Source organism: Pseudopodoces humilis, chromosome 1, assembly GCF_049639895.1.
Source record: "Pseudopodoces humilis isolate 2021_Gansu_Grassland_sample_001 chromosome 1, ASM4963989v1, whole genome shotgun sequence".
Taxonomy (NCBI): domain Eukaryota; kingdom Metazoa; phylum Chordata; class Aves; order Passeriformes; family Paridae; genus Pseudopodoces; species Pseudopodoces humilis.
This window is the reverse complement of record NC_142200.1, coordinates 38,682,293-38,695,749: the sequence shown is the minus strand read 5'-3', so window position 1 is coordinate 38,695,749 and position 13,457 is coordinate 38,682,293. Positions and strand designations below refer to the sequence as shown.

Below are 13,457 nucleotides of genomic sequence, written 5' to 3'. Positions count from 1 at the left end.
AACAGTCATCTGGGTCGTTTGCTTCCTAAGATAAAGCTGTAGAGCTGAGCACCGGGGCGGAGGGAGCAGAGGCCGAAGTGGCAGACTTGCCCACTGATTAACCTGTCTTCCACGAGGACGGGAAATTAAATTGGGTCAGTTTTCAAATAACAGTTAAAGAGACTTATGTTTGTGCCCGTGAAAGATAAAATAGATGCAAACTGCCTCAATGAGATTTGAGAGCAGTCTCGTTGGCAAAAATCGACTTAATAATTGTGTACTATTAGTGAGTCCTGAATCAAAACGTATTCACACCCTTAATATTTCGTAAAAGACTACCTTCTAGTCTCTTAATCTTCCTATTCTACATTCCAAACAGTCTTCAGTTCTAAGAAATAGAACTGTCATTCTATTGAATTCTATTCTATGACCATCCTGTCACTCCCTTTACTCCTTTTCCAACTGTACACAAGAAAAATGATGTGATTCTGAAAAAGCTGATACTTCAGGACAAGGACATAATATGTTTTCTTCATACTTTAATTAGGAAAAAGACATTACATGTTTAAAACATAGATATGTAAACCCAGGAGACAAACGTGTAAGAGAGATGGTTTCTTGTTTGGTTGAATTTTCCTTTTACTATGATATTTAAACCTATAGGATTAAAATAATTTTGTCCTTTTTTGCACATGATGGGAAAATCACTTTGGCTGGCTTGGGAGATAAGTCAGCAATAAGATTTTCATAACTTCAGTCACCATTTCTTTCAATTTTTCCTTTAGATGCAGGTTTTGCTCCCCTCTTCTGTCCTTCACCCCAACTTGTCAGACAGCTGGGAGCCTGAAGCAGACTTGAAATAGCAAGTGGTTCATAATGAAGGGTCAAATAATTCCACTTTTTCTTCTCTTTCTTTAGTAATAATATCGGAAGGGAATTACACTAAATTGAAATAAATACACCGGTTTTGGTAAGAGTGTTGGCCAGCACAGCAGTCCAACACACCACAAGAGTGTGCCAAACTGTGTGTGGTAAAGATGTGGCAGATCTTCCAGCAATCCTTTTGCAGACTCACATCTAAGAAGCATTTTTTTCCTGTATGTAGCCAGATGTGTAGCTCTGGGTTTTTTTCGGTCTTTCCCTATGAGAAGAACGGTCTGAAATGTCTGAAATGGAAAGAAATGTCTGAAATGTGGCAGATTTATGCACTGCCAATATGCATGAAGCAAAATATTCTGAATCTCCGCCCAAGCCCTGTTTTCCTCAAAGCATCTTGACTTTCTGATTCTAAATGACAGACGCCCAAATATATCCTGTAGCCCTTTTGAAAGCGTTAAACCTCCCTCCCGCCCCATGAGTGCCTATGACAATAGGCACATTAAAAGAAGAACCCCAAAGTGATCGATATTTTTTTGGCAAGTGCTTTCCGAGTCAAGGTTCTCGCTGTCAGGCGGCGAAAGCAGTTGCTACGTGCCTCGGGGGGCTGTGGAGAAGGCTTCAAGTGTGTGTCAGCGACCGAGGTACCTCCTGGCTCCTGGCCGCACTCTTCAGGCAGTCGGGGTCTGCCACTGCCGCTCCGATCCCTGCACACAGGGCAATACTCTCACTGGAAACCGCGGTTCTGGTTTACTCCATAAAGTAAACCACAAAGACAGGGTGGCATCTGCTAAATTTCTCTAACCTTACCCAATCTTTCTCCAGCTAAACAACGGCATTACCTGGGCAGCCCCTTCCAGTCCCTTCCTCAGGAATGGTGGGTGCTCTCTGAAGTTCACGGAGATCACTTATGCCCCAAAGCCCAAAAGGTATTCAGGTCTTTGTCTTTTGTTTGTTTTGGGGGTTTTTCTGTCCCTTTCTCATTAAAAAGTAAATCCCTAGTAAAGTTCCGATTCTTCTTAACATAGTCAAGTCTCTTACGTTGGTGTCACATTGCAGCTGGAAGAGTTTGGTTTGTTGTCTTTTTTTTCTGAGTGGATTGGTTTGTTTGTGCATTTATTTTTTGTTTATTTTTTTTTTGGTTGGTTGGGGTTTTTTTTTGGTGTGTTTTTTGTTTTGTTTTGTTTTTTGTTTTGATGGTCTTTGTGTGTGTGTGCGCGTGTGTGTGTGTGTGTGTTCTCTCTGTCTTGCTGAAGTATATGGATACAAAAGTAAGTGGGCCTAATGGGGACAAAAGAGATTTCAGGCCAAAATACTGAATTAAAGTCAGCTCAAGGTTCGTCCATAGAGGGCAGGTGGCAGGAAAACCAGGAGGTCAAAATAACACTTGCTAATGCAGAGGATCTGGAAATGTCTCTGAAAAAAACCCAAAAAACCCTCCAAAAAAAATCCCCAACGGAACAATCAGCCTCCACATTAACATAACAGTTCTGCCCATTTCTGTAGCTGTGTGCTTTTCCAGCTACAATAATCGCTAGAAGACAGCAACAATACTGCTGACGAATTTCTTCTTGTACACAAATTTAGTTTGCTTATGTGGCAACCCTATTCTTGTGTTGTAGTAAATCCTGTCCCAGTCCCCCCGAGAAGGATGACAGAAACCCCTGACAAGTGTTAGCATGCCAGCACGGGATCAGGAGCCAATAGCCCGGGCAAGGCTGGCGTGGGTGTCAGGGACATGCCATTGGCAGCCTTGAGACAAGAGACATTAGTGTGCTGACATGAGGTGGCTGACTGCACTTATCGCTGCACAGAGGGGCGAGCGCGACTGACAGAACTGTGAAACCCAGTAATTACGCACCCACATTTGCTTAATGTTAAACAGTCAAGTAATGTGTTGACTAATTAAATGCCTGCGAGATCAGAGTCCAGTCGCTCTCTTCAGATTTCCGTCTACAAAAATAGGAATTTCTTTCACCTTCTCTGTGTTTGGACAGAGGCTCTTAAACAGGACAGCATCTAAGAGTGTGCTTATCATCCAAAGCTTCTCGCAGACTGCTATATTTTAGTATTTTAAGTGTATGATTTTACCCTGAATTATTTACTCAGAAGGTCTGTCACATAAACAGACCTTACCTAAGATATGAATCTTGTCCCAGATCAAATGCTAAAGAATTCCCCTCGTTCCTGATGACATCTTAGTGACTTCTGCTTTGGATGCTTTGGATGCAGCAGCTAGGAAAAAAACCCTCGAAGTCCACACCTTCTAAAGAAAAAAAAAAAAAAAAAAAATTATTGCACTTTCTACACTGTAAAATGACAGGTTATGAATGCATTTGCAGAGAAAGAGGTAGATAATTTGTTTCCCTTCCCTGCTCCGAGGGTTGCAAAGCCACCCGGACGTCGTGCTGTTAACACTCACCCATATTCTGTTCTTCTTCTGGATTACAGATTCCCGTAGGTGCTTGTGGCTTCCCAAGACTGAAGATCGGGTGGCATTACATGCTTGTATTTATTTCTGGAACTCGTTTTAAAGCTTTTGGTTTTGGTTTTTTTTTTTTTTTTTGCTTAATGTGTGCTGTTGAATCTCTGTTTTTGCTGCTGGGAAGTCACTCAGGGGAGGTGCTGATGGTGATGGACAGGTAGAGATGCTTTAGGGGACAAGCCCGAAGAAGTCATGCCGTCGAGGTGTTACGTGGTACGGCTGGATGAATTACACGATGCAATCCTTGTCGCTGCGTGATTCTGCTCGCCGCCCGGTGCTTTGACCGGTCAGCTGCGATTTGCCCCATTTTGTGTCTGCTGAAGAAAACCTACTGCAAACTCGGGAGGTGGGGTGTCTCCTGCCCCAATATTCCTCACTCATGTCCCCGGCGTGCTCCGGGCAGGGACAGCGGGCACCAGTTACCAGGCTAAGCGGGCTAATACGGGAGGCCCAGCCCATGGGTGGAGCATCCAACCCACCGCCCTGAGCCCCCGCCCGGCAGCCTCTGGGGTGGGAAAGTCCGCCGTGACCCCTCCAAACGAGGAGCACGGACAGCGCAGCGGAGCGCACGGAGGGTGAAACAAGGGGACGGGGTCACCGTGCGGGTGGCTGGGAAGGGCAGCAGAGCGCCTCCAGGCTCAAAGACAGCCCGCTAAAAGCAGTGCAGACTTGTAAGACAGGTCCAGTCGCCCCTGTCCTTGAGGATGTCAACATTTTCTCAAAAAAATCTACCCCAGGTTAACTAGATGCCTAGTTTTTATCCTAGGGGAATTGAAAGTACATGTCCAAGGAATACAAGTGATCCTCTTTCATATTATGTGTATGTGTGCATGTTAAAAAAACAGAGCAAAGAAGCTATCCTGTGTTGATAGGACACAGGAAAATAATTTTATACTAAAAGAGGATCCTTTTAGATCCACTAGAAAGAAGCAGGATTACAACGAGGGTGGTAAAACACTGGAACAGGTTGCCCAGAGAGGTTGTGGACGCCCCGTACTTGGAAGTGTTCAAGACGAGGTTTGATGGGGCTTTGAGCAACCCGGTCTGGTGAAAAGTGTTCCTGCCCATGAGAGGGGGCCGAAATTAAATGATTTTTAAAGTCCCTTCCAACACAAACTAGTCTGTGATTATTTCCTGCAGCTTAAAGCGTTTATATATAATTGTATTCAGCTAACTTCTATCTGAAAGAAATGATTTCAGACTTGATCTGACATCATTACCACTAACAATGGGTTGCTTCCCAAGTAGGTATTCTGCCCTCCGAACCTTTCCCAGCCTGCAAGCACTTAGATTCTCATTTCCTGGTTCCAGACCTATGTGGAAGATGAAGGACTCTAATTCGTGTGGGTCTTTAAAGATCTAACTCAGAATTTTATATTCGACTTTAAGCAAAACATGAACACAGAGGTACCAGGAAAGAAACTGTGCGATGACTTAAATATTTCCTGTGTCCGTCGCTGGAGAGAAGACAGGGGTTCCCCGAAAGCAGGAATCTGTCGAGGGCGCTCCTGTTCCCGCTCCCCACCCGGGATTTACCGCAGTGCCTGGAGGGAGCCCGGCCCGGCTGCCCCATATACCCGGCCATGATAGGATGTCATGGAAAAGCGCGCCTTACTGGAGTGGGAAAAAAAAAGGCGTTAATGACCGGTAAACTTAATTAATGAGGGCATTATGTATTGAGAGATTATTATTTATTTATCGAGGGATTTATTTAGTTTTTTTATTGCCTTTGTCATGCTTTTCCTATTCAGATAAGATGTAATCTCATGTATCAAGGCCCAGACGCGCCTTTCAGCTTGTCCAGTTACACCTGAGCACAAGAAAATGCTCCAAGAAACACATCCCAGATCGTACCAAGGTTTGTGAGTCGCGCGACTGCTCGTTTATGGGCAAACTTTCCATGCACTCTTCCTGTATGAAATATGGCACTGATAACACATCCTTCGAGGTGCGCGTTGAAAAACAGGGTTGTTGGGACTATTGAAAATACGATGGAATATTAGAAAACCGAGATGAGAAGAATTATTACAGTTTATGAGAACGTCCCATTTATCGAGACTGCTCTCAATACAACGGCAGTAGGAAAGGTGTATTATTAAAACTGCCTCGAACCCATCACTTATTTTCAGGAAAAACAAACAGTATTGTCTTTACAGTTTTTCTATATATACCGATAAAATGAGGGTCGGCTTTATTTTGAATACGTCGTGATTTAATGAAACCAAGTTGCCAAGGAGGCAAAGCACAGAGAGCTGACGGCAAGGGGATCCTACAAGGCAGTGGCAGTGACAGCCAGAAGGGAAAAAAAATCTGTCTCTGTTGGCGGAACTGTCTCGCCATAGCTGAAAGCGCGGATGCACCGAAGCATTCAGAGCACTAGGTTACAGGCAGAGGGGCGTCTCGGATCTCCTCAGGTAGCAGCACCACAGGGAAAGAAGGTGAAGTGTAAGGTACAGATGATGACTTGACTTATTGTTCCCAAGCAACGTCCCACATCCACCTGCAGGAGAAGCCACTTGTGGCTCTCACAGTGTTACAGGCTATCTCGGCACAGCTCTAACTACTCTGTCCCTTTCCCGTTTCGTATCTGCTCCGCTCAAGGACGTCCATCCGCGCACGGCCTCGGCGGGCCGGTGTGCGCTGCCCTTGCGGAGGGCAGGGCTGCAGCCGCTGCCGCTCAAGAAGGCGCTGCCGGTGCCCCGAGCCGCCTCCGGGCGGGTCCCGAGGGGGCGGGGGCAGCGCTGCCCACGGCGGAGCCCGTGATGCGCTCAGGTGCCGCCGGGCCGGGCCGGGCCGGGCCGGGAGGAGGCGCGGGGGCCGCCCCGCAGGGTAGCGCCGCGGGGGCCACGGCTCCGTCCGGCTGCGCGCCCGCCCCCGCCGCCCCATTGGCCGCGCCGCGGCTCAAATAGGGCCGGGCCGGGCGCCGGCTCCGGCAGCAGCGAGCGGGGCCCGAGTGCCGAGAGCGTCCCGTGGGCTGGCCGGAGCTGCCGGCTTTGACCGCGGTCGGCAGCGCGTCCCTTCTCGTCCCGCCGCGAGATGAGCAGCCCCGATGCGGGCTACGCCAGCAGCGACGACCAGGTGCAGGGGCGGTGCTCGCTGCCCATCATGATGCCGGCCGTGTGCCCGTGGGCAGAGTCGCTGAGCCCGCTGGGCGAGGCGAAGGCGAAGGGCGGCTCGGCGCCGTCGGGGCCGTCGGGCGGCCGGAGCAAGGGCGAGGCGCGGATCCGGCGTCCCATGAACGCTTTCATGGTGTGGGCGAAGGACGAGCGCAAGCGGCTGGCGCAGCAGAACCCGGACCTGCACAACGCCGAGCTCAGCAAGATGCTGGGTGAGCGCGGTGTCCCGCGGGGCGGATCCACGAGAGCGAGGAGCCCGGGGCAGCCTCAGGGTCCGGGCTGGGGCTGTGGCGAGCGGGGGTCCTCCGGGGGCTGTCGGGCCGGGGTCCCGGTGTGGCGGCGGCGTCCGAGGGAGAGCGAGGGTCACACACTCCCGGGCGGGGCTGGGGCCGTGGGGCTGCGGGCGGTGTCGGCGCTGTCGGGAGCGGGCGCGGATGCCGATGGGCGAGCGGGCGGTCTGACGGTGTCGCTGGGCGCAGGTAAATCGTGGAAGGCGCTGTCGCTGGCGGAGAAGCGTCCGTTCGTGGAGGAGGCGGAGCGGCTGCGGGTGCAGCACATGCAGGACCACCCCAACTACAAGTACCGGCCGCGGCGGCGGAAGCAGGTGAAGCGCCTGAAGCGGGTGGAGAGCGGCTTCCTGCAGCACGGCCTGGCCGAGGCGGCGGCGGCGGCGGGGCCCGGGCTGGGCAGCGAGGTGGCCGGCGGCGGCGGCGGCAGGATGTGCGTGGAGGGCCTGGGACTGGCGTACGGCGAGCAGGGCTACGCGGCGGCGGCGGGCGCGGGCCACTACCGGGAGTGCCCGCCGCTGGGCGCCGCGTTCGACGGCTACAGCCTGCCGACGCCGGACCCGTCGCCGCTGGACGCGGCGGAGAGCGAGGCGCCCTTCTTCGCGGCGGGGCTGCAGGAGGAGTGCGCGCTGATGCCCTACGGCTACGGCCCGCACCCGGCGGCCGCCGAGTACCCGGCGGCGGCGTCCGAGAGCCCGTCGGGCGCGGCGCTGCGGCGGCACCTGCCGCCCGGGGAGGCGCTGGGCGCGGGCGGGTCGCTGCAGGCGCTGCTGGGCTGCCCGGCACCGCTGCACGCGTACTACGGGCAGTGCCACCCGCCGGGCCCGGGGCGCGGCCCCCCGCCCTTCCCGCCGCCGGGGGCCGTGGGGCAGCCGTCGCCGCCGCCCGAGACGGCGCCGTGCCGGGAGCAGCTGGAGCAGCTGCCGCCGGAGGAGCTGCTGGGCGGGGTGGACCGCACCGGGTTTGAACAGTACCTGCGCTTCGCCTGCAAGCCCGAGCTGCGGCTGTCCTTCGGCGGCCACGACGCGGCCGCGCTGTCGTCGCCCGAGGGCGCGGCTCCCATCTCGTCGGCCGTGTCGGACGCCAGCAGCGCCGTCTACTACTGCGGCTACCCCGACTTGTGAGGGGCTCGCCGGGGCTCGGCACGGACACTGGCAGGGAGGCGCCCGGCCTCTCTCCTATTTATGTAATTTATTTGAATCTCCTTGGGACAGTTCCACGATGTTTGTCTGGGCGGACACAAGTTACTATCCTGATTATCCTAAAGGGTGCATGCCTCACTCGAACTGTTTCTCGGCTAGCTAATGGAATGTTTACATCTTTTTTTTTTTTTTTTTTTTCCTTTCGTTCATGCGAGCAATTATTGATATTTTTGGAAAATCAGCGGTCTTACTTGTTTGCCCAGAACGTGTTTTTAGTTGTGTTTTTAACTCTATCTGGTTTTTTGTATTTCCGGAAAATAAATGAATCTACTGCTTTTTCTGTCATTCTTCCTGGCCCCGTTGCCCTTGAGTGAGACTAATCCAAAGTTAAATCTGTCATGCCCTCAGGCGATGCTTTCTGAAGGCAGATACGATGTGTTTCTTTCACCATGACTGTAGCTTTAAAACGTCCTCCGAAGAAAAACATCCAAAGGTGTTTTTTTTTTCTCAGATGTTGCTGTATTCTTATCACATAGCTTAATGGTCAGATCTCTGCTGCAGGTCTGTCTCTTGGAGTACACATCGTGTGATTGTACTTGTGTGCGTTTTATAGGTTTTTTCCTTCTGATTTCAGTGCCAACTGAATTTGCATTAATGCGTTGGGAAAAAAAACCCTCCTGTCTGCAGCAAAGGAAGCTAGGTGAGTTTCAGATACTAATATTAAAGTCTGCCTGGAAATACACTGGTTTTGGGAAGTTGTCGATGAAAAGGTGACTCTGCTGTACATAGTGAATTTTTGTTTGAACCAAAGAATTCACAGACAGAAGCTGTTTATAGAAATTATATTCCTTTCTGCCACCTACCTTCAAGTCTGTTAATGCCATTTAGTGCCATTGGGTTCATGTTCAATTTATACCAGTGAGGAGAAAAAAAAAAAATCAGTGCAGCCCAAGTGCTCCTATCAGCTACTGCTGAGTATCAATTGACTGTTAAAATGTTGGGTTTTTTTAGCATGTTCACCTGTGCTCTGTTGTGACACTTTGGCCACTTTAAGGGTACAACTACATCATCCAGTCTTCTGACGTCTAGAAGATGCTGGCTGGAGTCAACTTACAATTATTGTAGTGGAGATTTTCAGATATTTTAAATTGTAAATGACAGATCAAAAGTCATAGGCAATAACAAATATTTATGGGTAAGTGTACTTTATCTTACTTAGTTTACTGTCCTACACAGTGTATTAGACTACCAAATTGTGGGTGGAGAAATCCTGCGAAAATTCCATTTGTACAATTTATGCTTATAAATTGCACAAATTTTAATAAAAATTGTATGTCAGTGACCATTTTTTTAACCCATGATGAAGATAGAACTAGCTATGTTTTCAAACAAATCTAGTCAAAACATGGGATCAGATAATGTTTTATTTATTAATTCAGAAAATGTAGTTTTGTTTAGGTCTCAAGAAATCCTGATTGTCCACTGCCTTCAGTGATGGTTTTTGAACATCATATCAATGAAATACTGAAAAAATCACTTGAAATCGCACTGTCTTCAGTGTCATAACATCTTTTTTCCTCCTTCAACTTGACAGTGAAAGAAGTGTGAAAGCCAGTGCCTGATATTAAGGAGGTTGGGTACAGGGTGGGAAATAAGACTGCATATATGTCTCTGTTTTAAAAGCATGGTTACTTCAATATAACATTTTTGTCCAGATAGAAATATTTGACATGTTATAATTATAGGCTAGGAGAGGTCTAAGAACAGTGAAAACTCTAGCTGAACAATTGGATTGTTCCAGTTGTCTCCATCGTGATAATCTCTCCTACAGTTATGGGCTGCTTGAACTGTAGCAGGAACTCTTTCTCATATTGTTACAGAAATTTTCTAAAAAAATCCCCTCAGAATAATAGCAAAGACAAATTATGTACTTTGAATATATGTTTAGGTTTATGGAAGTAATATTAATTTTGTTTTGTTGCTTTTTTGTATATTGATTCACTACATGCATCATAAGACACTTTTTTAAATACGGTAGTATAGCCTCAGTACCTAGCTGAATTCTGTTATAAAATAAAAAATCCTCCAGTAAAAGAAAGTGAAGAAAGGCAAGTAAGCTTAATTTAAGAAGTTTCCAAGTAAGGTTAAACAAATTCCAGGATTAAGGTTACCAGTGCAGCTCTAATTAACCTCTAGTGAATACCATTATAATCAGTATTAATTGTAAATGACACACACATTTTTAATGCAACTCCAGTGCAGTTAATCCCTATCTTAAACAGAAGTCATACATGAGGTTTGAAACTAAAATGCTCCCTAATTATAGCACTTGGAGCACTTTTTCTTTTCCAAAGTCTAATTCCCAAGTTAAATTCCCTTTGCCTTGCAGTTGACCATCTAATACTGATTTCCACCTAGAACTTTGTCTGTTATCTGCATGAAATGAACCAGCAAATGAGGAATCCCTCACCAAGTAATTCTCTTCCACTATGTGAGCCTGTATTTTAATCTGCTGCAAGGTGAAGGAACAAATATTGTCAGTGTGTTTTTGAGATAATCCCATAGGATGACAAAATGGTGCTGGGGCTATGGAATAATTGGTTTGATTCTCATTCTGGGAATGACATCTGTTACTTTTCCTCCGTATTTACTGTACCTTCCCTTTTGCTGTAGTCTCTTCTTGCACTCTTTTGCTCCTTTTATTACTCACACAAGCTTTTTTTCCTTTTCTGTAACAGGCTAACCCTGTTCCCACCTGTTCTCAAAATACCAAGCTTTTCCCCTTTGTCAGAAATCTACCTGTATCCTCTCCCTTTCCTTCTTGGCTTGTCTTTTTTTTGACCCCTATTTTTTTTCATGTTCTTAGTTGCCCACTCTCTTTATCCTTACCTCTGTTCCTCAGTGTCTCCCCATTGTTTCAGTCCCAACTGCGCCCTCTTTTCTACTTCCTTGTAACCTCCTATGAGGTAGCTTCATTTTTATAAGCTGTTTCTCCTGCCTTCCTGCTTCACATTTCATGGTTTAGTTCTCCTCTCCTCATAGTTTTTAAGAGTTTCTAGTTTCTTAAAAACCTTGAGCAGCTTTCCATGGAGGACAATGATAATCACACCTCTGATACTGAGGGAATGCTAAATATTGAAATTACTTCAATAGAGTCACAAATCTGAGATTACTTTAGTTGCAGGCACCTGCATCACTTCCAAAATCATCTGAGTATAGTTCTCAAATGCATTTAAGCACTAATATAAGGATGGGAAAATAATTTCTCTAATGTATTGGTTCAAGCGTAAACCAACTATTTTTTAGAAAATCCTACACAGGAATGTTCAAACTTGTCCTGTATTCTAGGGCCACACTGAGCACTTTCTCGGTTGTGTGCAAGGTGTTTGGCAGCTTCCCTTGTGTGCAGTGGGTACCAGGCTGGTTTGTGTGGCTGCCTGGCTCCCTGGAGCAGCTGGGGTTTGTCTGTGCAGTGCCCGCTTTGGCCTGGCTGATGTGCAAGTGTGGGTGGTACAGGCTGAAGTGTTCCTTGCTCTGAGTCACTCTTGCTGTCCTGGAGCTGCTGCATTAGGAGGTTATGGGCTGGTAAATGGTGTACATGTTATCTCTTGGCTACCCCAATCCACTCAGGTTATCAAAGCAGTTTCTGGAACTCCTAAAGGGACTGTTTTCTTCTCTCATGGTAAATCAAGGGTCATCATGTATCCAAGGCCACCAGTCTAGTAAGCTGGAAATCGTGGTGTAGAGGCTTTTAGCTATTTTAAACACATGTAAAAGTAGTTTTATTCCGTTCCTTAGAGTTGTTCTGCAGACAACACATTGCTTTGATTAGTTTTCAAAATTAATATGGTGAAAGCAATAATGTTCCCTTTGCAGATATTATTAAAACTATTGATCAGTTTATTAAAATTCTTAGTTTTTCTTAATATATTCCTCTTCTAAGTCCATATTCATTTAAGTATTTTACCAATCACTACATTCATGGCTGCATAGGCAATGATTACTACATTAATACAAATTGATACATAAATTTTAGATTGTTATAGATTGCAGTATAAAATGAAGACTAGGATAGTCAGTGCAGCATAAAAAAAGTAACCATGACAGCATAGTCTTAATGTCTAATTTACACTTCTTGTTAGGTAAATTACAAATAAGCACTTTGTCTTACCCCAATGATATAAAATGTGTTTAAATAAATGGACTCATGGTCATATGGAGAAAAGGGATTTCTCATGAAGTGTCTTAATGTCCACATCATATGTTGCATTTTGTATAGTTTGAGATTAATTGTAGTTCTAAGGTATCTCTCTTAGATTTAGTTCAAGCATGAATATAGCCTGTGTATCACTATGAATTGAAAATGCCACGGTTCTTAAAATGTGTTAATAAGTTTGGAATTTTCAGGTAAAGAAACTGAAATAACCAAATGTCATGGTATATGTCACCTGACTCAGATAAAAGTGAAACACCACTCATGTTGTCATGAGTCCTTCAGTGAAAAGAATCTCAAAATCTCAAAATGTAACAAAAATATTTCAAAGCAAATCTAGAAATGCCCTTTGATATATCAGTGAACGTCTGAGACTTGATGCTGTCTCCAGAAATTTCATAATTAAATAAATTGCAATTTTGTTTCCAGCTGTTTTCAGACTCTTTCAGAGCACTTCTTTTAGGAATGTTTTTCACTTACAGTGGAGCAGTAACAAGCAAAGTAAAAATATTTGAGCTACTGAGGCTCTTTTATTATGGCTCTTACCTCTCCTTTCTAAATAATTCATTTTTATATCATAGCTGTATTGTGATACAAATTAATTCCAGGTACCTGACATTGAAATATGCTGAAGTAATATTTTAGAAACAAAGATCTTCATCAAAATAAGTTTTTACCTTGTTTAAGGAAGGATACCAGCATCTTCTGCATTTTAATAAGCAATAGTTCAGAGAAAATAGATTTCCATCCTTCTCCTTATCAGAGAACTCATTTCATGGAGTATTCCACTGAGTTATCAGGGGAATATAGTTATTGTTCGCTTTGAGGGTGGCCTCTACATTTACCCACAAAGAATATATTTAGGTACAGCAAGTCTTGGGTTCTTTCCAAGGCATTGTGGAATTACTTTATGGTGTCTGATTTACTTTAAAGCTTCTTGTTATTGCCATGTAGAAACAAAATTTATCCTGCACACATCCTGTTTAAAACAAAAATTTGTCCCCTGTTGAACAAAGATAAAGAATATTAGAATGTTTTTCTGGGTAAAGGTTGTGTTCAAATCAACTGGAAAGGTGAACCAATATTTGTGAATTCATGGAGCTGAATGGTTTGATACCACACTAATTCTGGTTTCAAATGCACAGATTAGTACTACTGGGGAATAGCTAAGGTAGAGTCAGTTTATGTGCTCTTGATTTTTTTTTTTGTTTTATGCTTTCATTATATTAATGAAAGGTATCACTCCTACAAGTTTCCATGAGCTAGACTACATGTGTTTCCTTGATTTACATGCACAGCCTTTCTGTATATCAACCTATTGATAATTTTGCCTGTGCAAAATCAACAATGAAAATTGGT

General features: G+C 45.9%; 1 protein-coding gene across 1 annotated transcript; it reads left to right on the top strand.

Moving 5' to 3' along the window:
• The first annotated feature begins 6,288 nt into the window (after positions 1 to 6,288).
• On the top strand, positions 6,289 to 8,230 carry SOX17 (SRY-box transcription factor 17). The gene is made up of 2 exons (XM_005517154.3): positions 6,289 to 6,668; positions 6,936 to 8,230. Exons 1-2 carry the CDS (start codon positions 6,377 to 6,379, stop codon positions 7,865 to 7,867), a joined length of 1,224 nt encoding a protein of 407 aa, XP_005517211.2. The 5' UTR covers positions 6,289 to 6,376; the 3' UTR covers positions 7,868 to 8,230.
• Positions 8,231 to 13,457: the final 5,227 nt, after the last annotated feature.